Raw genomic sequence first — 23960 nt, 5'->3', positions numbered from 1 at the left:
AAGGGAAGATCTGCTGCGTTCTCTTATCCTCCAATCAGTGTTCCTTCAGCATGACTGTCATTCCTGCCGCCGACGACAATTCCCGCAAGCCCTACGATGCCGTGATCCAGGCCATCGTCGACTATGTTTACGACTACCAGATCACCACCGACATTGCCTGGTCGCGGGCCAAGGTCGCCTTGATGGATGCTCTTGGTGCTGCCCTCGAAAGTATTCATACCAGTCCACAATGCGCCCAGCTTGTTGGACCGGCATTTCCAATTGCCCCAGCCACCTCGGGTTTGTTCCGGTTACCGGGAACAGCCTACCAGCTGGACATCCTCAAGGGGGCCTTTGATCTGGGAGCCATGATCCGCTACCTCGACCACAATGACGCCTTCCCCGGTGCAGAATGGGGACATCCTTCGGGTGAGCTATAAACCACTCCAGCTATTGTCAAGCCACATACACTAATAATGTCGGATCAGATAACCTAGGTGCGATCCTGGCCGTCGCAGATGTCCGTAGCCGTGTAGCCCTGGCAGAGGGCGACCCCGACAGCATCGTGACAATGCAGCAGGTTCTGGAGGCCCTGATCAAGGCGTATGAGATTCAGGGCTGCTTCCAGATCAGAAATGCCTTCAACAAGGTCGGGTTGGACCACACCATCCTTGTCAAGATTGGCGCAACCGCCGTGTCGGCCTGGCTGCTGGATCTTCCCCGCGAGCAGGCCCTCAGTGCTGTCTCTCACGCCTGGATGGATGGTCACCCACTCCGCGTGTACCGCCAGGCACCTAACACTGGTCCGCGCAAAGGGTGGGCAGCTGGCGATGCTTGCATGCGGGCTGTGCACCTGGCGCTACTAGCCAAGGCCGGACAACCGGGTGCTAACACGGTGCTGACCACACCCCGCTGGGGTTTCTATGATGTCCTGTTCAAGGGCCAGGAGTTTGACCTTCCTCAGCCATTTGGCACGTGGGTCATTGAAACCGTGCTGTTCAAGGTGAACACCGCCGAGGGCCATGGCATGACGGCGGTGGAGGCCGCGCTGGAGATCGCCAATACCCTGCGGGCGCGTGGCCTCGACCCAGCCAAGGATATCCAGTCGATCCACGCCAAGACTCAGGCTGCTGGTATGACAATCATTAACAAGGGCGGAGCAACATTGCACAACGCCGCAGATCGTGACCACTGTCTGCGGTACATGGTAGCTGTGGTGCTGCTGAAGGGAGCACAGGTCGAGACGGCCGACTACCAGGACGACAGTCCCTGGGCGACAGACCCGCGCGTGGATGCACTGCGTCAGAAGATCACAATGGCGGAAGACCCCAAATACACAGCTGATTATCATGACATGGCAGTGCGCAGTGTGGCAAACTCGCTCACCGTCACCCTGACGGACGGCACAACGCTGCCTGAGGTACTAGTAGAGTATCCGCTGGGACATGTTCGTCGCCCCGAGACGCCGCAGGAGGTTTATGCAAAGGCAGAGCGGAATCTGGGATTGCGACTGTCGACCGAAAAAGTGCAGCACATCCTGAAGACGGTGGCATCGGAGGAGTTTATGTCGCTACCGACATGCCACTTTGTGAATCTGTTCAGTTTGTAGCCGAGGAATGTACGGAAGTCTCTACATTAGACATTTTTGATGATGTAGTTTATGTTTATGTCTAAACGATGTATCTACCGATCTATCTATCACAGTACAAACATGCAATGAAACAAAATAACAAGATAATAGTGCCAGCCAACCTTGCAATGCCGAATCCCAGTATTCAAGAAAACCCCATGCTAGATAAAAATTCGAGTAGCAACGTAACAACGTAAGCGTCAAAATAGGACGAGATGAGTTAGTGCATCAGCCCCAAAGAAGTATCCGCGCCGGTAAACGGGTCTAGCAGACTGTCAAACATGCCCGACCCACCATCCGTGAAGATAGGACCGCTCAGTGACAAGGCCGGCCCAACGGAACCTCCCGCATCAAGGAAGAAGGAAGGATCCGGATGTGTCGATAGATTACCGGAAAATTGGGGCGCTGCTGGCGTTGTGTCCCACCCGGCATCGGCTGCCATGGCACTCAGGTCCCAGAAAGGATCCGGCAATGTCGGTTGATCCACCTGGGACTCGGCTACATCGGGGGGCTGGTGGAGCCGAGTGACAACCTGATAGCAGAAAGCACTGACCTCGCGCACTCGGGCCGTATACGAAGTCGCTGTTGTCTGTGCGGCCAGACTGTCCGCGCGCGCCGCGAAGGACGTCAGGAGCGCCACATCCGACGCATCCGCTTGCGGGTGATCCTGCAGCACCCGAATATACACCTCGAGGAAGGGAATAAGGGAGTAGTTTAGTGTTACACTGGAGGAAAGTTAGTATGAGTGGACTAGGAGGGAACAGTGTGCCGCGCAGCCGACATACCTGGCGAACAAGGCGTAGCCAACGCGACGTCCTCCCAGGTGGCCACAATCGCACAACTCCTGAAGCAACTGCAGGCCTGAACGAGCGTGGATATACCGAAGGGACCGACTCTCCGGCCCATTGATGCGGCGTTGCACGAGAACTCGACAGATATATAGTGCGTATTGCAACTCCGCGGCCGCCAGCACCTGGGACGCCTCTGGCGTGCCCGTCGGATGAAGGGCGTGTTCGTGCTGTACCGCCCAGTCCTCTATCCGGCGGCTCAGTTGAATAGCACGGCGGGAGATTTGCTCACGGCCACGCCGCGTGCTGCGGGCTGAATGCAGGCGACGATACAACTCCTCCAGGATGGTGGCCAGCATTATGCGGGCCGTGAACTGATCCTCGATGAGGGACCCACACTTCGAACTGGGAATTGGGATGGCACAGGCATAAGATGGGAGGAGACACGGTTTGCCAGCCGCCAAAGCCGCATGCTTCTATACTCTTGGTCAGGCAAAGTCCTTGTATCAAGGCTGGAGTGGACACTAACGTCAATGATGAACAGGCACCAATAAAGGCGACGACGCTCTGCTTCCTGGGGAGCCCCTGCGGCAGTCTGGTGCAGCCCGATGGTACGGGCCAACTGGCAGGCCTGCGCAAATACCGTCTCAAACATTGTGAAGCTAAAGTATCGGAGTGCTACCAGTGCCTGCAAACGTGAGAATAAGGTCTAGGTTAAGCGGATCGAGGTTGGAGCATACCATACTAAACAAGCTCTGGACGTTGGCGAGACGTGGTTGCAGGAGGCGCTCAAAGTTATTATAACAGCGGCGGGCATTGAGCAGAAGATGCACCACCAAACATCGTTCCAGCGTACTGTCTCCTGTATGTCCCCCTGGCTGTGCGGCACCCGACTTGGCCTCAAGGGTGTGCAGTAGGATACTATTGAATGAACATACCCAGGCCAGGTCGGGCCCATCGCTTCGCGGTCCATACTGTTGTTGAATGGCATCAAGCACGCTTTGTCGGTCATAGAGAGGGAGAAAAGGATTTAGGTCGGTAAAGTACGCTTCCACGAAACCTTCCAGCAGAGTTCGTGGAGGTAGTGCCGGCGGGAGGTCGTCGTACTTTGGCTCAGTGACAGGAGGAGGACCGGTGGCCAGCTCTTGGAAGAGCTCGTTGGCGTCCACCAAATACGCTTCCAGAGGAGTTGATGGGGTCAGCGTCTCGCTCACGCGCGGACTCACTGGTTTGGAGCCGTCTTCTGTTGATGTAATTGACGACATCAGCTGATTGCCCGCAGCCTGAGCCTCAAAGTAGAGCGATGCCACCGGACTGCTGTAGTGCAACGGATCTGCCTCCGGGTCTCGTTCACCGTGAGCAAACAGATCAGATGAGCCATCTGACCAGCTTTCCTCAGACTCGACCGAGCCCCGGCGAGACTCTTCTCGGTCCTCATGACCCTCTGAACCAGGCCGAGACGTGGTTTGGGTTGGAGTGCTGTCTCGCGTGGTGTTGGCAGCTTCAACCACCGACAAGCAGCGAAAGAGAGCCTCTTCAATCTTGCCTAAACGACTGCCGAGAAGCTCCACATCACTCACACTATGAGAAAAGCTTGTCAGACGGGGAACACCCGACCAAAGTTCACCCAGGCAGCACGGACCACCAAGGGAGGTGAGAGGGGTCACTTACAGTTTCTTGGTATGGTTAATGCGCTTGCCCTTGTTGGAGAATTCGCAGGGCAGATTAGATGCTCGACAGCTGGAGCATTTGGGATACTCTTTATTGCAGCGCACTTTGCGGATTCGACACTCATCGCACGCTGGGCTCAGCGACCCCGTCTGCCGGGGTCGATTTTTCTGGACAGACACGCTTGATGCGCGGGGAGTAGTCATGATGTTCGCACAGGTCGCCAGCTTGGTTGATTGGCAACACTCAGGCAGAAGGATCGCGATTTACGACGCACTGATTCAGGGAATACGAGGAGAGCTTGGCTACCATGTACCTGACACTTGGGGGTCCGCTCAACAGGCCATGCACCGGCTGATATACCAAGACTGAAGGCATCTCTGGGCAACACGCAAGGACCACTTAGACCCGCAGACCGTTATCGGGAGAGGACCACCCCAACCTACTCCAACCTACTCCAGTGTCACACCAGGCTCATCAAGCTTCCTCATTCTCTTGGATGGCGTCTTGCAGAAGGCGATCCTGGTGGGCGGAGGATTCCTAGCGCTGACCTCAGCGGGAGGACTGTCAGCCTCTGATAGCTCCGCGTGCTTGAGGGGGTGATCCTGTCTTTAGAATCCTGCACTTGGCACGTTCGATAGCAACATCTGGTGAAGAGGTCCCGGCGAGGAGGAATAGTCTTTCATAATCTTCCGGCGTTATAGCCTCGACCCACTGGCAGGAAGGAGCGTCCGTGTGCTTTCAACCTGTCTTTGTCCGCGTGGCGCAGCCATCGCTCCGTGATAGACATGGCGCTTACCCGCACTGGTCCGGGATGCCAAAGTTCACTCAGACTGCTGAATCCTCCCGAGTGGCAACACCAGAGCAGGCAAGTCAAACGAGCCGTGAAGCCTGTTAAGATAATTATCAGATTCGGATGTCGGATATAACCATAATGGGCAAGTCATCAGCATGGTATTTCCACCCCAGACATGCGCGTTCATATCTCCATCGACAGGGATGATTGTCCTTTGCGCAGGGATTTAGCAGGTTGCAGCATCCTGGCTACATTCCCGAAGATCTGGAACAATTACATGTTATGCTGCTAATTCAGCTACCTAGCAGCTCCGTCTTACTCAACTGGGTGTTGGTTTGTTAAAATGCTTGCAATCGTTCGTCTGTTCCCACTCTTCCCCTGTCGCCCTTCACGTCCTCTGCCGGATCTAAATTTCGACCCTAAAGAAGGTTTCTCTCGAGACCAGCTTGGATACTCTCTCCTGTGTGATGGATAAGCTACGATGTTAGACAAATTGGAGGTGCTTCAGGCTCACAGGCTCAGGATGTTATCGTTGAGATATCGGAGCAAAGTGTCCCAGCGACAGCAACGGCTAACGGTCCAGTCCCCGAAAGGCGTCTGGACCTGTGGTCGACGATCTGCCGCCTTTAGCAGGCGTGGCGCCACGAGGCAGATCGATCGATTGGCAGTGGCTAGACCCAGCAGACCCTCATTATCTGATGGAGCGGCTCCGGAAACTGTTGCTGCCGTTCCTTTGTGGGAGGTGACGGACGCGGTCCGAAATGAACACTTACCGATGTAGCGAATCCTCATCCTATGGGACATGACCCATCCACATGCGACCTGACCAGTCATATCCAGGCGATTCTCCGCCGGGACCAACGATCATCTTGTCTGCTGCAGGATTGTCTCATCTTCATCCCCATCTCTCCCGTTGTGGTACCTTTTGGCCCGGGGCTTGTCATATGACAGACACCCATGCTAACAAAATGGAAGATATATTGAGACTATTATGTTTAATGTTGCAAGTACGGTGTTTCAGAGCTCAATCCATTCCTGCTACTAATGCCTCGTAGGTCCATACTGCGGTACTGACTTACAATTCCTTATATTCGCTTATTCAACGTGGTACTCAGAATACCTTCTCAGACTGCTTACATATAACCCCAGTCGGATTCATGTTCGGTTTGTTTGAATTCCAGGGTGCGAAAATCGGAGAGGACATGTGATTGAGATAAGTTCACGCTGACTGCATGCTCGCCAAGGAAATCCTCCCTTCGTCTCTTCATCCTCTCCTCCGGGCGTAGACGAGACCGCGGAAGGTCATGTCTGTAATTTGCTCTGTAATTTGCTCAGGCTCTTGAGCAGATCGACAGCAAGCCATCACCGGGTGGGTCTGGTTTCGGACGGCTGGGGGAAGGAAGGACCGTGGTGAAGCCGAAATTTTGGTTAGGGCGTCCGCGGGGGCTTAGGCCTCGTATCCTGATCCAACCACGCGCATCCTATTCTCATGTTGGAGATTACGCTGCATTTGTCATCTACATCCAGCAGGAAGAGGCAGTCCCTCAGAAACCCGATATGACCTTCCTGCATAATCTACTCATAGTACTCTAGTCAGCTTGATATCATTTCCAGCACTCAGTCCACCATCAGGTGGGTGGTGTCGTGCTAAGCATTGGTGGGTGATGGAGGGAACTGGCAGCGCGGCTGGTGGGCCTGGCAATCCTGCCAGTCCCATCCCCCCCCTCTACCTCGTCCTATAGGGTGAGCCCTGCAATCTTCAGCAGAATCGACTCACTAGGCTGGTCAAACTAACAGACACTAATTCACTAGTGTATTTTGCTGAATAACCCGCATCGTGTCTCTCCCGCTCGCTAGCAGAAAAGCGACCCCGATAGCTCAATCGCAGCATCGCTCCTGATACCAGTTCGGAGACGGAGTTCGCTGCCCTCGGAAATAAGACGACTCTCTCGGTGCTCGGTATCACGCAGAAGCTCTGCAATCTTGCTGCGTGATCAATCACCTAAGAGCAGTCATACCTGGCAGACAAGAGAAGCCAGAGAGCTCGCGAAAACACCAGTGGCCCACCGACCAGCACGGCCAGTGCCGATCACCGATAAGTCTCCGTTGACTGCAAAGAAAGTTAAATAAGTTAGTCTTGTTAATCACCGCCGATCATGTACCGCGGGCTGTCAAGCACCGTCCCGGGTGAAACAAGGGCGTCTAAGTAACTTTGACGCGCGACTACCACCTCCTGCGTCGATCCGCAAGGCAGTCTAGCTGTGAAGAACGGTAAAGCAACGGACCGAAGTCAAAACTCGATGATCTCGGCTAGGACCGATATACGCAGCGCGACTTTCTCAAAATGGAGTCAGCCGGTGACATGCCACGCATCACAAACGGTCGCTTTAGAGTGAGACTAGTGCGCCCTTCAGCCGGATGAGGGAGTGATGTCCAGGCTCGGAGCTTCGGTTCCATATGTGGATAGTGTGATAAGATGCATGCAGGGTAATACGAGGTACTGCGTCCAGATTGTCCTAATAGGATGATCAAAAACCTCGCCGACGAGTGGCTTACAGCCTATGCATATTGCCGTGCTCCTATAGGGGCAGAGATGCCATCTATTATGGAGTATGTCGCTATCAAAACACCCCCATTGCTACCCGCCTGCGGGAAAAGCAGCAGCAATTGGCTGGCAGTTCTGTTGCGGTTGAGGCTGAGACTGATTATCGTCGACATGGTTCCTTTGCTTGGAAGCAGCGAACCATCTGGCATGAAGTTATCGCCGGATGTGATTGTCGAATGAAGCAAACCATAACTATTTATCCCAATCTTTATGCCACGATCTACCGCATCACGAGCTGAGCTTACCCATATTGGATAGTGGGAACTTTCAGACATTCACAATTATCTTATTGGGCCTTATTGGGCCATTGTATTGGCTACCTGGTGACCATATCTCATAGACGCCATCCTACCCACATTCCAAGTGATCTCGAGGAAAATCATGTCTCAGTCATTTCATGTCTTCATCAGCGACTGTCGGAAACATTCCGAGGCTTGGCCCAGGTGGCCTGTAGGCTTGCATGCGTTCTAGCGCTAGCTTCAGTGACGCTGTTGACCGTTTTACGCTAAGATTGCCTCATTGGTGATAGAGGAACTGTTACAAACCTACGCCATCTCACGGTTCAAGTGTCCGGTGTAGATCTGGCCGGGTCGCCAGATACGTGCCGTACTCGCTGGCACACCATTAGCCTCAGATTGGGATACTTGGTGGGAAAATCGGATCACTTACACATGGCTTCCTTCCAGTGAGCCATGAATCCCTGCGTGCGGGACAATAGCGACAACGGAAGAATAAACTCAGTCGGGAAGCCCCTAATCATTTTGCGTTAGCGGGCCTTCTCTCTGAAACAAGTCCTTCACGGAATCTACCTACATAGCACTGTACACCAGCGCCGCAAAGAGATCGGCGTTGGGCCGCAGCCTTCGGGTGACAAAGTATTCATCCTCCGAGGCGACACGGTCCACCTCGAACGCCACCTTCAGCAGCGGGTTATGAGCGATCTCCTCCTTCAGTTCGTCCAGAATCTGGCGGATGAAGATGAAGCGCGGGTCTGTCACGCGGTAGATGCGGTGACCGTAACCATACAGGCGCTCCTTGCCGGCCTTGACACGCTCTATCTTGGCCGCAACGTTCTCAACCGAGCCAATCTCCTCAAAGTTCTTGTAAGCCACTTCAATGGCTCCACCATGAAGCGGGCCATAGAGGGCCGAAAGTGCGGAGATCATACAGGAAAATACATCCGGCAGAGAGGAAGCCGTCTGCAGGAACGCGGCAGTCGAGCAGGTCATCTCATGATCGGCGATGAGGACCCAGAGACGCTCGATGCGGTCGACGTACTGCGGGTTGGGCAGTCCAGTGCTGGACTCAACGTGGCCCATCATCAGGAGGAAGTTCTCAATGTAGGAGAGTTCCGGGCGTGGCGGGGTGAATTGCCGTCCGGTGTGATGGCAGTAGACAGCAGCGGTGATCATGGACAGCGAGCCCATCAGACGGACGATCTCATCGTCGACGGCCTTGGGATTGCCCAAGTAGAGGTTTTTGGCCGCGTGAGCGGGGATGCGGTCCATCTGGGAGCTCTGGACGGCAGAGAGAGCGGCGATCATCATGCCGATGATGGACGAGTTGGGACTAAAGCTGTTAGACTGTGGTGAGATAATTAGAGCATATAGCTAGTGTGAATCTCACGGGAATGCCTGAATGACTTTAAAGACAGATTCATCGAGAATGGGCACACTGGAAAGCTTCTCCTGAAGTGACTTGGCCTGTTCCGGCGTCGGCCATTCGCCCCAAATGAGCAGGTGTGCCGTGTCGATAAACTTCTTTTTGCCCACAATATCCTCGATATTGTAGCCCCGGTACTGAATAGTTCCCTTCAGGCCATCGCTGCACCCCGTTATCAATTACTATGCGTCATGAACAATCTCTCAAGAGTTAACGCACATGTAGGTAACCTGACTCTCACTGACAGCCGTGTTGGAGTATCCGGGGTCAAACACCCGAATACCCTGCTCGTTCTGATCTTCAGGATGTGCGGGATCCTCCGGGGATTTGAGTTTCTTGAATTCGCTTGCGTTGATGGCGTTGCGCACGATAGGGATAGGGAAGTACTTCCCCGTGCGGCTGTCTACCACATGGAGAACTGGGGGTTCTGGCTTGTTCTCTGCATATTGGGAGCTGCCGTTGCGGGCGACGTTGGATGCGATGTCGGGCATACTGACGGTGATACTACTCTGATATGGCAATAGAAGATAGAAGATCGTAAATCAGGACTACTGTACCGGCTTGATGGCATACCTCGTATATAAACTACATCGCTGACAGGCCAGACGTACAAATCTCCGATGCCGCTTTTACTTGTGTAATCCCTTCTGCTACAGTTGGGGGCTGTGAATCCCTCGAATCCTGCCGTCGGGCATCGGCCGCCGGGCCACCCCCCCTTCAGTCATACTGATGCGCCGAAATGCCCGGGGTCCTCGGACGTCTGTGAACGCGACACTGTTCGGCCAGCAGCTGAAGATAATCGTATCGGATTAATGCTGTCCGCTTTAAGGAAGTGTTTTCTATATGAACAGCATTGTCCTACCACACCCCTCAAATCCCCCGCCGCGATGTCCATCGTCGTCTCCTGATCACCACATATTACACAACACAAGATGGGAGAGTCGATTCATTCACTACTGGACTCAGAGCCGGAGCGACGTGCTCTGGCACGGACACTGCTCATTGAGTTATTGGCGTAAGTGCCATCACCATTCGTAATCACCTGAGAGTTATACATTGACGGAACCTGACTAGATACCAATTTGCCTTTCCGGTTCAATGGTGAGTATTGCTCCAATTCCTGGTTTGAAGTTCGCCACTGACTCCACCAGGATCGATACACAGAAGGAGTTCTTTACGCGCGATGAGGCCGTGGAGCGATACATAGAGGTTGGCCCGGCCAAGGTGTTGTCCACCATGGGCAAGAAGACGATTGCCCGCAATCACCAGCTGCAGGACCAGCTGCGCCTGATTCGCCGTCAATTCCTTTCCCACAGCGATGATTATGGGCAGATCTGCTATGAATACGAAGAGTCGCAGCCGATGGCCCCGACAGAGTCTCAAGCTGCCCCAGTCACTCCAGCCCCAGTTTCTGTGGTCGCTGCAGCCCCGGTTGCTCCTGCTGCAGCCCCGGTTGCTCCTGCTGCAGCCCCCGCAGCTCCAATTGTAGCGGCAGCCGCTGTCGATGATGTGCCATTATCTGCGCTGGATATCGTGCTGGCTCTGAGTGCCCAGAAGCTGAAGCAGCCATTTGACCAGGTGCCTCTGCAGAAATGCATTCGGGATCTGTCTGGGGGTAAGACCGGCTCACATAACCTTATCAATAGTTCCATTCTAACGCTGTTCAGGTAAATCTACACTACAAAATGAACTTATTGGCGACCTGGTGGCTGAGTTCGGTGGTACACCTGACGGCTGCGAAGATCTTCCCCTCGAAGCTGTCGGGGCAGCCCTTGATGGCAGCTTCACCGGTCGCCCCGGCAAAGTCATGTCGGCACTTATCGCCCGCTTGATCTCGGCCAGGTTTCCGGCTGGATGGAATCAGAATAGCATTCGCAGCCACCTCGAGACACACTGGGGCTTAGGTTCACAACGTCAAACAGCTGTTCTCTGCTATTCCGTCAGTATGGACCCCTCGTCTCGGCTGGAGAGCCCTCAGGCAGCCAAGGAATTCGTCGACAGTGTCGTGTCCCGATACGGACGCCACTGTGGCATTACTATCAGCCCAGCTGCTGCGTCCGCGGGCGGAGGTGCTACCGCTGGCGGAGCTATGATTGACTCCAAGGAGCTGGAGCGCCTGCGCACGGAGCAGAACGACGCTTTCAAGCAGCTTCACCTGGCACTCGGAAAGATCTTGGACAGCGACGGCGGCGAGCTGGTCCAGAAGCTAGCGCACAGCGAAGAGCTATGGCAGGAAGCCGACCAGAAGCTGGAGGCTTGGCAGGCTGAGTTTGGTGACGGCTTCTTGACTCGCATCTCGCCCATCTTCGACGCGAAACGCGGTCGCAGCTATGATGCCTGGTGGAACTGGGCTCGCGTCGATATTGCCTCGCTGCTGCTGGGACCCGGTAGCACTTCGAACGAGGAGAAGATCTGGCAGGTGCTGAACCGCTCCAATCCCAGCGCCTTCGACCTAGTCAAGTATTACATTGCCCACCCACTACGCCACGGTGACAAGCAGCTGCAGATTCAGCCCTTGGAGCAGCTGTTCCAGGGTTACCGCGATGCACTTCAGGGAGACTCCGTCTTCATCCACCGGCTTCCACCTCTCGGTCCTCGTACCATCGTCAGCCCTAAGGGAGTTATCGAGTACGAAGAGATCGCTCGCACCATTGGTGGACGCACAGATACCTACGTCGAGCTACTCAAGCGCGGAAGTCGCTTCGACGCCCCCATTGCCGACAGCCTACCTTTTGTTCGGCTCTGTCGTCCTAAAGGCAGTGCCTGGAACTACGATGATGGCCTCACCTCCAGCTACCTCGAATCCATCCGAGCGGCCACATCCACCGGTATCAGCTTCTCCAGTAAGACGGTGCTGATCACCGGTGCCGGACCCCAATCCATAGGTGCTGAGATCACGCGTGGCCTGCTCACAGCCGGTGCCAATGTCATTGTCACCACCAGCCGCTCCAACATGGACTTTTATCGCAGCCTATATCGCGACTTCTGTGGTCGGGGTTCTTCCTTGACGGTCTTCCCCTTCAACCAGGCCAGTCGCCAGGACTGCCAGGCCCTCATTGCTCATCTGTACAACGACACTCTGGGTACTGCGGGTGACATTGACTGCGTGATCCCTTTCGCCGCCATTTCCGAGAACGGCCGACAGATTGACGGACTCGACGGTCTGTCCGAGGTGGCTCACCGTGCCATGCTAGTCAACCTTCTGCGCCTGCTGGGTTGTATCAAACAACAAAAAGAGGCCCGTGGATACGGGGCCAACCCGACGCAGGTCATTCTGCCGCTCTCACCCAACCACGGTACCTTCGGCGGAGACGGGCTCTATTCAGAGTCGAAAATTGGCCTGGAGACGCTCTTCAACCGCTTCAAGTCCGAGAGCTGGGGTGACTACCTGACCGTGTGCGGCGCCGTTATCGGCTGGACCCGAGGCACAGGGCTGATGAGTGCCAACAACATCGTGGCAGAGGCCATCGAGGCTGAGGATGTGATCACATTCTCGTCGGCGGAGATGGCATTGAATATCATGGCACTCATGACTCCCGCCATTGCAGAGGCCTGTGAAGACACGCCCGTGTACGCGGACCTGGGTGGCAAGATGGAGCAGCTGGCTGACCTGAAGGGTTTGTCGACTGCCGCCCGTAAGCAGGTGCAACACCAGGCTCGCGCACGCAAGGCCATTGCAGCCGAGGATGAGCTGCACGAAAAGCTGTTGAAGGGCTCAGAGGAACAGCAACAGCCGAGCACTGCTCCGACTACACACAAGCCGCGTGCTAATCTGACGGTCGGCCATCCAGATCTGCCGGATTACGAGGCCATGACTGCAGGTATTCAGCTGCCCGGGCGTGACATGATCGACCTGAACAAGACTATTGTTGTGGTTGGCTACTCCGAGCTAGGACCCTGGGGTAGTGCCCGCACACGCTGGGAGATGGAGCGAGCCGGAAATCTTAGTCCCGAGGGGTACGTCGAGATGGCCTGGATCATGGGTCTGGTCAAGCACTTCGAGGGCGAACAGCAGGGAGTTCCCTACGTAGGCTGGGTCGACGCCAAATCCAACCAGCCTGTGCACGAGGCCGACTTCGCGGAGAAGTATGGCGAATATATCCACGAACACGCGGGTCTGCGCTTCATCGAGCCGGAACTCTACGATGGCTACGATCCTGCCAAGAAGGAATTCCTGCAGGAGGTGGTAGTGCAGGAGGATCTGCCTGTCTTCCAGGCGACTCGTGCTGTCGCTACCGCATTCAAGACAAAGCATGGCGACAAGGTCTCGATCTCTGCAGCTGGAGAAGACGGGGAGGAGTTCAATGTACAGTTCAAGCCCGGAGCACGGTTCTTGGTGCCCAAGGCGCAGCCGTTCGACCGGCTGGTATCGGGCCAGCTGCCTACGGGATGGGACCCCAAAGCGTATGGTATCCCAGCGGACATTGTCTCGCAGGTAGATCCGATCACGCTGTATGTCTTGTGCTGTGTGTGCCAGGCCATGTTGAGCGCGGGCATCCAGGACCCCTACGAGCTATACCGACACATACACGTCTCGGAGCTGGCCAATTGCATTGGCACGGGCGCAGGCGGGCTGATCGCCATGCGTGGTGTGTATCGCGATCGGTATCTCGACCGCGACGTGCAGAATGATATCCTGCAAGAGTCGTTCCCCAATGCCATGGACGCCTGGGCGAACATGCTGCTCATGGGTGCGGCGGGTCCCATCAAGTCCCCGTCAGGAACATGCGCCACGGCGATTGAATCGCTAGACACGGCTTGTGAGGGCATTCAGGCCGGCAAGGTCAAGGTGGCCCTGGTGGGTGGCACAGATGACCTGCAGGAGGAGATGTCGTACGAGTTCGCCAATATGAAGGCAACAGCCAACACAGTGGAGGAGCTGGCGCGCGGTCGCACTCCACGAGAAATCTCTCGCCCGACGGCTAGTTCCCGCGCAGGATTTGTCGAGTCTGCTGGATGCGGTGTACAGGTGCTCATGACGGCGCAGTTGGCGATCGAAATGGGAGTGCCCATCTATGGCATCGTCGCGTACTCGCAAATGGCGGGCGACAAGATCGGTCGCTCTGTGCCTGCACCAGGCAAGGGCATCCTGACCGCTGCCCGTGAATCAACTACCGCATCTTTGTCACCCCTTCTGGATGCCACATTCCGCCAAAAGCAGTTTGAAGAGCTACGAACACAGATCCAGCAAGGCGCGGCTCGCCAGCTTCAGCAGGCCCGACAGGATGGTCAGCTCTCGCCACACCTGGCCCAGGTCATCGACAGGGCTGCAGCATCACAGATTCGTCAGGCCCAGAATCTCTACGGGCTAGATCTACGACAGCAAGAGCCCGGCATCTCACCGATTCGCGCAGCGCTGGCTGTATGGGGTCTCACCGTCGATGATATCGCGGTGGCCTCATTCCACGGCACTTCGACCAAGGCCAACGACAAGAATGAGTCGGAGGTGATCAACACAATGATGAGCCATCTCGGCCGCACCAAGGGTAACCCGGTTATGGTCGTGTGCCAGAAGTACTTAACAGGCCACCCCAAGGGTGCCGCAGGAGCATGGATGCTGAACGGAGGCCTGCAGATCCTGCAGTCAGGAATCGTGCCAGGCAACCGCAACGCAGACAACGTCGATTCGGTCCTGCAACAGTTCGACCACCTCGTGTATCCTGCTGAGTCTATCCAGACACGCGGCGTGCGAGCCTTCATGCTCACCTCCTTCGGATTCGGCCAGAAGGGCGGTCTGGTGGTGGGTGTCTCTCCGCGCTATCTCTTTGCCGCGGTGGATCAGACACCCTACGAGGCCTATCGCATCAAAGCGCTCCGACGCTACGAAATGGCGAATCGCGCCTTCATCGAGGGGCTGAACACAAACAGTCTGTTCCAGGCCAAAACATCATCCGCCTGGGCCGCCGAGGACGAGATGCGAGTGTTCTTGGATCCATTTGCGCGAGTTGCCGTTGACGACGGCAGCTACCACTTCGATGCCAAATGTCTGCATCCTGATTCAGAGGACTCGATTTCTGAGACGAGCTCCGGAATGTTAACTGCCGTGGAGACGCCCTCAACGCCCACAAGTGAGCCGCTGATGGCTGCATGCCAGAAATGGGTGGAGGGGGCTGTGTCAACGGACGGAACGACCTCGGTAGGCGTGGACATTGAGTCGGTGACTGCCATCAACGTCGAGAACGACATATTCCTGGAGCGGAACTACACTGAGGCCGAGAGAGAGTATTGCCGTGCTGCGCCAGATTCGGCACACTCGTTTGCCGGCCGGTGGGCAGCCAAGGAGGCCGTGTTCAAGAGCTTGCAGGTGCCGTCCAAGGGAGCAGGAGCTCCGCTCAACGAGATTGAGATTCTCAGTGATGGTGGGATTCCAATTGTTCATGTGAGTTACTCTGTTCCTGAATATGTAGTGATTACAGGCTAATACAACTGCAGCTGCATGGTGAAATCAAGAAGCTGGCTGAAGAGAAGCAGCTGGCCAAGGTTCAGGTCAGTATTAGCCATTCGGGCGAGCTTGCTATGGCGGTGGCTGCCACTACGTTTGGCCCTGTTGAGAAGGCGTGAATGTTGTTACAGAGAGGGAGAAATGGAGCGTATGAAAGGATCCAGACTGTACAGTTTAACTTGGATACTTTGTGTTTGGTGATTGCTATTCGTTTTTGTGTAATGAGTACTATGAGCTTTACGATTGGACACTATTATATCTATCTCAATATACGTTGAGTAAGTAACATGGTCAAGCCTTGCAAGCGAATCTGTAAGGCAGTAGTAAGAGACGCATCTAAGTTTAAATCCACTGTGCTAGAAAATAGACAATAATTGAGACGTTAGCTACGATAAATCAGGAACAGCAGTCTGCTATTTCACGTCTCGAGAGCAATCATATGTTCCCAAATAGCTCATCAGCATCCTGCAGTCCAATTCTCTCAAACTTATCCCTCCAATTATCTGAAGCCGATCCTGAGCGCACATTGTACTCTTCCACTGGTTCATTTAACGATTTCAGGTCCGCATGCACACACCCATTGAGTTCGACCCGTTTCTGTGATGACTCTCCAGCAATGTATCTGAGGTCTCCATTTCTGTAGGTACATACCTCGGCTCGGAATGTCTTCCCTGGAGCGAAAAAGAAGCTATCGGCAACAAAATCATGGGCTCTGGGAAGTGGAAATTTGGCAGCCTCAATTTCCTCGGTGAAAGCAATGATACTCAGCCCCCCTGACGTTAAATCATCCCAATCCCTTGAGGCTTCCCCATCTCCACCTGTGATATGGATGTTACTGGCCGAAATCTCCACATTAGGCCCACGAAGTAGCATGTGGGTGATGTGCTTCTGGTCTCGAGTTCCATATAGGTAGAACGGGGTACCCAGTGTTGGGTAGTTAACATCAGAGTGGTCTGCAGACAGTGGTTCGTCTACGAGAACCTGCTCAATTGTAATTTCCACCCTAGCGAAGAGCTCAATTTCGAGGCCCTTACTCCTCTGTAAGATCGAGCCTTCGAACTGGTTCCCCTTTTTGAGACATGTGAGTGACAATCTGCCAGAAGCCCTTAGAAAGATGGGCATTAAGTGATCTGCCTGGAAATAGTTGGCGCAGGCTTGACTTCCCAGTGCGACTTTGAGGATAATTTGCCGGCGACGTTGGGTGAAGTAGAAGGATGGTCGGTAGACAAGGTATGTAATGTCGGACCCTTGCATGAGAAACTCATGGTAGTCGGGGCTTTCATCTCGCTTCTTCTGGCGTTCCTGACAATGCTGCAACGTATCAATTTCTGTTACTTTCCCAATACTCGAGCAGATCTCACTAACCAGCGCTTCACTATCCACCACTTTAACAAACTCTGGGAACAAGTCATCGTGGAAGAACGAATTCTGGTTCTCTAAGAACGGACTCATCACCACGTTTCGTAGCACAACTAGCGGCTCTTTGTCCACCATTAGAGATAGTCGGGATTTGAAGTCGTCAAGGCAGCTGCCGTAAACTTCGTGGTTGAACTCGGTGGAGGTGAGGTGGAGCGGGACCTTACGAGGATCCTCCTGCGCCTCGTGCATGGAAAGCTTCCTCAAAACCCGCCTCATGAAGTAATTGGCCTCGTCCACGTCGGTATTGAACTGACCGTTTGACCTCTTCCAATTTAAAGCAAAGGCGTTGACATTGAGATCAGATCCCAGACGGCGGAGTATCTTAATATTCCTCGGGTCTTTGACGATGTCCTCGTTTTTCCTGCCCACAATGTGGGCTCGAATGTTGTCTTTGACGACTTCCTCGTCTTTACCATTGTCTGTGAACGCATTGAGAGGAACACATTTCCAATATTTCCCCTCTGCCGTCGACCAGTGGGCAGCAAGCTGATAATTCAAGTGGTTAAAGACTTAAATAGTGTAAATAAATGCAGAAGTGTAAGGAAACTGACTTTGGCAGAGGTAAAGCACACCTGACTTAGCAGTGCACCATAGCCTCCAGTAGTTAATCCGATACACTGATGAGACATACAAGTAGCGATGGCTGCTGCGCCAGGCTTGCTGAGTGACACGATCAATCAGTCCGATCGCTGCCTGCTTGAAGAGTGCAACGCATAGTCCACATACCTTCCCTCAAGTCCAATGAAGCCAGTGTTGCTTGATGAGCCATTAGCAATGTATGGACTGGTCCAAATGATGCAGTTCCTTAGCCGATGATCACGATACACTATGGACCCTGCAGGATACGGAATGTACCCAGACTTGTGCGGATCGACCGTGATTGAGTCAGCATCTTTGAGCGCCTCCAAAGCCTTTATGGTGCTGTGCCGCAAGCAGAGAGCTGCCTGTTGATGCTGAGCTTGCGGTGAGCTTAGCATGGATGCGAAATATCCTCCCCAGGCCGCATCGGCGTGAACAAGGAAGGAAAGGCCTCGATCTTGGTATTCGTTGCGCAACGCAATTATCTCATCCAGTGGATCTACGGCGCCGTCCTCGGTGGACCCAATGATTGCGACCACAGCATAGACGGCGCATCTATCACGTAAACTCCTCTCCAGGTGTTGCCTAAGTTTGTCTATGTCCATCCGGGCATCGTTTTTCACCGGTATTCCGATAAAGTTTTTCGATCCAATACCGGCTAGTGCTGATTAGGGGGCTTGAGATTAGTATACGCAGTGGATCTAATTCTTTGTAAAGAAAAGCCAACAGGGAGCAAACACGTCACTCACCCCCTCCCTTTGGCCATGAATAGTGGTGTGTTTTGGTCATCAAGTACTGTATCGGCTGGAAACAGCGTAGTCTTCCCAGGTCTTCGAGTCCGGCATGCTCAACGCTGAATTTGCGAAGGGCCCTGTCCAGGAAGCTAGGTGATATTCCAAACTCTCGATAGAGTCGATCAGGAATGTTTAGAATTGTGGTTGGGGTGAGGTTAAAAAGCTCCCAGTAAGTCAAGTCGACGAAAAGCTTCTTCATACTACCCTTCTTACTGGGAGTAACGTAGAATCTATCGGCAATGAAGTGCAGGTCTGATCCTGGTTCCATTGCGCATCGCAGAGACACTGGGTAGAACTTCAGGTTGCGCGCTAGAATTTCATGAAAGACCAGTCAACCAGAAAAGTCTGTTTTGGATGTTGATGCACTCACCAACCCAGATTGACTCCATATTGGCGGTTGTACCACCGCTCGTGAGATGCCCCCAACCGACCAACTCATGCTCGGGATCTGTGTTGTATCCGAGCATCTGACAAAGCTGCTTGCCCACTTGGGTCTCGGCATAGGATGATACAGGGCTGGCCTCAACCGCTACATTGTTGGGATTATGCAACATGGTCATGAAGTACCCCAGCACGGCGGGCATACTCACATCCGAGACCATATGAGCTTGGTATCGTGGAGACCAGAAGGGAACAGATCGATGGCCTAGAAATCTTACCATTCCTTTGACCGCCAGTTCTGTTCGCTTTTTGGCAACCTTAAAGGCCTCTGAATCCTGCGGATTACCGCTGAAGCAGCTCTATAATACATCAGAGGAAAACAGTAAACCCGAAGACATGATATAGAAGCGCACTTCTTACATTGTCATTTGGAAAGATTCTTTCCCGGTCATTCTTCAATGATTCCAGAATCTCCTCGATCAGGCCTCGAAACACGGCGTAATTTTCTGCTTTCGGGCCTAGAAAATAGGCACATGAAGCCTCGTAACCTGACCGATTTGCGGATGCCATGGCCACGGTGCGCTGGAGACTTGGTCGTAGGAATAATAGTGACTGAAGGAAGACTGCACAGTACCAAATAAAGGATATGAAAATAACGGCTTCTTCGAGCGATTGATTCTACGGAAACATGAATTCTCTGCCACTTGATTGCTTCTATATAGCACTCAAACACTTCTACAGCCACCCACCAGTAATTCCGCTGACGCTGGGGCCAGTCGTTCAAATCACTCATGCATTCAAGATGCATCATGGAAGCTAGAGTTATGCAAGATCTGCTATGCCCCAGCTGTATTGTGACGAGCTTGGAATCGGGTTCAACTGGATTTGTGTAACCGCCGTCGCATGCCGACAAACATGGGATCGGGTTGATGTTACACAGAAGAACCTTCCCTATGGCACTCAGTGATATGAGCTGATTATTTGCCAAAAGCTGTACCACTACCTCGCAGTTCCATATGACTTACACCATGTTTATATATCGGCTCAAAATTTCGTCTGGCGATGACCTGCTACCCAAACCCTCCTCCGTCGCTCCTTGAGCTTGTACTGTTCCTCGAGCGCAATGTCGTCACTTTGATAGTTCCATGCAGGTCACCGTGCTTGGAAGTCGGTTTTATGTAAGGTCACTCACTCTGAAGGGTACCTTGCTTCTTCATGCCAAACCATCTCAGCTCCATGTAAGGAAATGAAGTCTATTAACCTGGGAAGCTTGCACAACAGCTGGGAAATTTGCACAACAGGCGCCGCTGCTGTATCACTGTAGGCCATTTCTGGAAGAGTGTGATCGAGGACGTAGCAATCAACGATATCACTCTATCAACACCCAGGTATTCCAAGGTCTAAAATGGCTGATTCAAGTAACCTCAAGTTATGAGAAATGGAAAGGTGGCCATTTGCGTTCATACATCATGCTTTAGGCTTCAACACGACCTGATAAGATACACGTCACTATTGTAGATAGCCGGGTCCAAGGCCACGTAAATACCTGATCAACAACTATTGCTCCCAGGCAAGGAGATACTTGGGTTGGTGAGATGTCCGTAAGCTTGAAACCCGGAGATACCCACACTGCCTGGAATTCCCTGATTGTCTCGTTCATGATCAGGCCTATTTCATTCCTTGCACGTCTAACCCAGATCCAGAGCTCACGACATTCTAAGATGCCATTTGCACTCGAACTTGCCAAAGAAGAAGACTTTGCCGAGCTCATCACGGCTCAGTGGGAAACGTTTGAGAGTCCCCCGCAAGGAATTTCACACCTTTTCTTTCCCATCGAAGATGGTGGTTGGCAAAAGAGCCTACAGAGAAGTATCTTGGACCAGCGCACGTCTTTTATCAAGGATCAGCCGACCGTCAAGTGGATCAAGGTAATGGATGTAGGAAAGAAACCGATTGCGGCCGCTGCCGAATGGTACTTCTTCGACAATGCCAGCTCCATGGCCAAATACCCACCGGTCGAGATCAATTGGTATCCCAAAGGTGTGACCAGGGACTTTGTGGCTCAGGTGGTGTAGCAATATGAGCAACCAGGGCATAAGATGGGCCAAGGGTCATATGCATGTAAGTCTATCCTGTTATGAACACGATTTGGTTCAGGACGGAGAGCAATTCTGTTGATACGCATTTCTTATTGAGGGAAAAGTTTCTGGGCGTTTACATCCAATAGTTAACTGACAATGTTACATAGACCTTCACAATGGTTTCACGAGACCGGAGTATCGAAGCAAGGCATCGGTAGTAAGTGGATGCAATGGGGACTGGCAGAGGCGGACCGATTGGGGTTGGAGACCAGACTGGATGCTACTGATTTGGGTGTCCCTCTGTATGAAAGGTACAGTTTTTGAGTAGCCAAGGTGCATGAATTGAGTCCGGTAATGCCCGCGAGTCTGACGAGGAGTGGGATGCGGGAATGGAGACGCTGTGAAGAGGAATTTCTACCCATTCGCACCACTGTGATGGTGCGCTTTCCAGGTGGAGTTCCCGCTGCAAGCATGGAGGTTTAAGGAAGTCAGTAAAAGAGGAAAGCGTCCGTATGCAAGAAAATTACTACTTGTGTAATCTCCACTTGTAGAGAGACAGGAATACAGGGCACGTTAAGATCCGGTGAGACAAAGACTAGTTCACAGGATGGTTTCAAAGATATCCTCATCTTATGTTTTCCGATACCCAGAAAGAAAATTGCTTGACGGCACTTCCCTTTGTCCACGAGTCATAAACTAGAATTCCGAGGACAACAAATCATCCCAGCGGCGAATTCCTTCCAAGGACTTACAAGATGAGTAGAAGTCCAATAGATTGGTAGAAAGGGCCCAATATCTCAGCCTATTTACAGCCGATCACTAGGCTTCCTCCCTGATTATCGGTAGCTGCTTAGAAGAATATCCCTGCTTCTCCGAAGTATATAGATATAGTCACCAGTCCCTGGCCCATTACATTGCTTCAATTTTCTTACTTTCTTCTCCAATGTCTCTCGAAATTTAGGCCCATCACTTACAGTCTCACCACCCAGAATCTTGATTGTCTCTGCCTCGCCATACGAAAGATTTTGTAGGGTTACCTGGCCTGTTTATACCGCTCACCCCAAAATCTATTCGGCCTTCTGTTGGATCTACTGAGCAGCATGATGAGATATCTCTGGAATCTACGTAGTAAAGGTCAGTATAGCATAGCTGGCAATCAGGAATACTATGCTTAAGTAGGAGAGAAGAAATTACATTGCAAAGCTAACATCTGGGTCAATTAGGTCGATGGTTTCGTTGCTATGAAGTCTACGGTTCTGATCATGAATCTGATTCCGATCGCCCCGAGGCGCTGAAAGAGATCAAGCAGCTGTGTGAAGAGCCGGACAAGCTAGATAAATGGGAGGAAGCTCAATTTCCAGCTCCGGTAGGTGCACTGGCCGACAGAGTCTACACCGTGAATTTGGACGCTGGCACACTGGTAGTGTCTTCCATCGGGATCCGAGAGCATGAAGTCCAGACAGTAACTGACTGGTATGATCTGCGCACGGTACGTGAGGCCTCTAGCTTGTCTGCAGCGGGACTCCGTGAGGAGCTGAAAGAACTACCTACGCATGCCCCTGAGGAAATTATGAATAATGGATTGGCGCAGCCCCCGCTGGAACCACTGCATCTCCGCTTGGATATCCCGACTTTCCTGAACGAACTGCAAGCCCGATTGTTCATCGATCTTATGTGGGCCTGGGGCTGGCACGTTTGCGATCCGATAACTATGCGTTATGATTCGCCGGCGTTGAATTATTTTTGTATCGCCATCTTACGTCTTGCAGCTTGGGATTTCGAGGTTTCATTGGACACCGACGTTGACCTCCCAGTGACAGATTATCCTGATGTACCCTGGAGCTGCCCCAAAGGTGACATCTACTGGTTCCATGGATTCCTTATTGTTCTACACAACAACCTGGAGGATCAATCCATGATCCGCTCAGCAGTTCAAAAGGCTGAGCAGTACCTTAAGAAAACCGCATCCCAGAGTCATCACACCCACTTGATAATCATTTCGACATGCCATGTTTGTTTTGCAGAGATCTCAGACGACACTGTCCGTGCAAGCAGCCCAAGTATGCTGATTTCGGATATGTCCAGCGGCCGGTGGCCTGCGGGTTTCCGTGCCCTATGCCTGATTCTCACAACAAACTGCTGGCGAGAAAGAAAGACACACCGGGAGACATGGAAGCCTCACCTGCCTGCTGAAATTGTTCGCCTCATCCTGCAGCATCTGGAGCCACGCGATGCGGTAGCATTCGCACAAGCGTCTTTCATTGCCGAAAGATGGTATTACGCAAGTATACACCAATTCAAAGACCTTGTCGTGCAGAGCTCCCGGTTGCTAATACCGTGTTGCGGCAAGCGCAGCGGACTCGAAGAGTCCGGGGTGATGTGCTCAGTTTGCTACTCCTGGCAACACAGTGACTGCCTTGACCAAGCTAATCTTCCGAGTGATAGTTGTCCCCACTACATTTGCTCGCGCTGTCGAAGTGGTGAGCCAGAAATGGGTCCCGAAGCCATGCACAACTTTTGGCGTAAAGGAGCATGCAAGGTTCGACACGGAAGTACTCTCAAGAGGTTTTGGCTACAACAGAATTGGCTACAACATAAAAAACGCGTTTCTAGTAAAAGGCATGGGTCCAGACACTATCTTGCGGACATCGACTATACAGTCCGGTTTAATGGTGCTTTTTCTGGTTTGGCTTATGGCTTCGACGATCGTGACTTGGACGATGATGACACTGACGCTGATGGCTACGTTGATTATAGCTACGACGATTTTAGCTCCGACGATGGTGGTTATGACTATGATGACTATGACGGTGATGACATTGGAAACCATGGCACTGACCATAATGACTTTGATGATGAACCCTGAGAGTGCCTTGCTATCCGGGTAACCAAAACGTAGTTGAGATGGTGCAACTAGAGAAGAGATGACTTGAGGAAGGCAATTCAAATTTCTAGCGCTTTAGACGCGTCTCACGCCTTCATATCTGTTTCATTAATTATAATAATGCCCTTCGGGGCTGTCAGACTGTACTCCTCCATGCCCCACTGTCTCACCGCGTAGGCGTATCATGTAGTGCCAAATGTTTCAACATCTGTTCAATCTGAACACTATCTCTGCGTACATGAAAAGCATGCT

At 52.9% G+C, this 23960-nt stretch overlaps 8 protein-coding genes across 8 annotated transcripts; 5 read left to right on the top strand and 3 right to left on the bottom strand.

The window, feature by feature from the left end:
• Positions 1 to 50: 50 nt before the first annotated feature.
• On the top strand, positions 51 to 1588 carry BO88DRAFT_337206 (2-methylcitrate dehydratase; the record flags this gene model as incomplete). The annotated part of the gene is made up of 2 exons (XM_025702934.1): positions 51 to 408; positions 468 to 1588. The coding sequence occupies 2 exons, from the start codon at positions 51 to 53 to the stop codon at positions 1586 to 1588; spliced, it is 1479 nt and encodes a 492-aa protein (XP_025564672.1).
• Positions 1505 to 4271, bottom strand: BO88DRAFT_480270 (Zn(II)2Cys6 transcription factor; the record flags this gene model as incomplete). Its single annotated transcript, XM_025712133.1, has 5 exons — positions 1505 to 2334; positions 2395 to 2873; positions 2927 to 3085; positions 3138 to 3978; positions 4069 to 4271. 5 exons carry the CDS (start codon positions 4269 to 4271, stop codon positions 1830 to 1832), a joined length of 2187 nt encoding a protein of 728 aa, XP_025564671.1. The 3' UTR covers positions 1505 to 1829.
• A 1035-nt stretch (positions 4272 to 5306) lies between these two features.
• BO88DRAFT_257003 (uncharacterized protein) lies at positions 5307 to 5681 on the top strand. Its single transcript, XM_025702250.1, has one exon. The coding sequence runs from the start codon at positions 5343 to 5345 to the stop codon at positions 5640 to 5642; it is 300 nt and encodes a 99-aa protein (XP_025564670.1). The 5' UTR covers positions 5307 to 5342; the 3' UTR covers positions 5643 to 5681.
• A 2184-nt stretch (positions 5682 to 7865) lies between these two features.
• On the bottom strand, positions 7866 to 9619 carry BO88DRAFT_486936 (citrate synthase; the record flags this gene model as incomplete). The annotated part of the gene is made up of 6 exons (XM_025712501.1): positions 7866 to 7954; positions 8016 to 8079; positions 8136 to 8218; positions 8280 to 9035; positions 9093 to 9290; positions 9348 to 9619. The coding sequence occupies 6 exons, from the start codon at positions 9617 to 9619 to the stop codon at positions 7873 to 7875; spliced, it is 1455 nt and encodes a 484-aa protein (XP_025564669.1). The 3' UTR covers positions 7866 to 7872.
• Positions 9620 to 10060: 441 nt separating this feature from the next.
• On the top strand, positions 10061 to 15689 carry BO88DRAFT_480264 (uncharacterized protein; the record flags this gene model as incomplete). Its single annotated transcript, XM_025712132.1, has 5 exons — positions 10061 to 10143; positions 10203 to 10229; positions 10280 to 10743; positions 10796 to 15507; positions 15561 to 15689. The coding sequence occupies 5 exons, from the start codon at positions 10061 to 10063 to the stop codon at positions 15687 to 15689; spliced, it is 5415 nt and encodes a 1804-aa protein (XP_025564668.1).
• Positions 15690 to 16218: 529 nt separating this feature from the next.
• BO88DRAFT_298995 (pyridoxal phosphate-dependent decarboxylase family protein) lies at positions 16219 to 19283 on the bottom strand (the record flags this gene model as incomplete). The annotated part of the gene is made up of 7 exons (XM_025702407.1): positions 16219 to 16881; positions 16936 to 17475; positions 17541 to 17649; positions 17716 to 18232; positions 18318 to 18671; positions 18733 to 19102; positions 19164 to 19283. Coding segments are annotated over 7 exons (2673 nt in total), but the record flags the coding sequence as incomplete, so codon positions are not given.
• Positions 19284 to 20464: 1181 nt separating this feature from the next.
• On the top strand, positions 20465 to 21307 carry BO88DRAFT_424413 (putative GNAT family acetyltransferase; the record flags this gene model as incomplete). Its single annotated transcript, XM_025708735.1, has 4 exons — positions 20465 to 20785; positions 20819 to 20877; positions 20992 to 21135; positions 21172 to 21307. 4 exons carry the CDS (start codon positions 20465 to 20467, stop codon positions 21305 to 21307), a joined length of 660 nt encoding a protein of 219 aa, XP_025564666.1.
• Positions 21308 to 22046: 739 nt separating this feature from the next.
• BO88DRAFT_322842 (uncharacterized protein) lies at positions 22047 to 23264 on the top strand (the record flags this gene model as incomplete). The annotated part of the gene is made up of 1 exon (XM_025702477.1): positions 22047 to 23264. A coding segment is annotated over one exon (1218 nt), but the record flags the coding sequence as incomplete, so codon positions are not given.
• Between the last annotated feature and the right edge of the window lie 696 nt (positions 23265 to 23960).

Source organism: Aspergillus vadensis, assembly GCF_003184925.1.
Source record: "Aspergillus vadensis CBS 113365 unplaced genomic scaffold BO88scaffold_7, whole genome shotgun sequence".
In the NCBI taxonomy this organism is placed as follows: Eukaryota; Fungi; Ascomycota; class Eurotiomycetes; order Eurotiales; family Aspergillaceae; genus Aspergillus; species Aspergillus vadensis.
Note: the sequence above shows the minus strand (reverse complement) of the source record. Positions and strands in the feature narration are given on the sequence as shown.

Coding starts and splice junctions, on each gene's coding strand:
- BO88DRAFT_257003 (XM_025702250.1), top strand. CDS start 5,343: ATGTTAGACAAATTGGAGGTGCTTCAGGCTCACAGGCTCAGGATGTTA.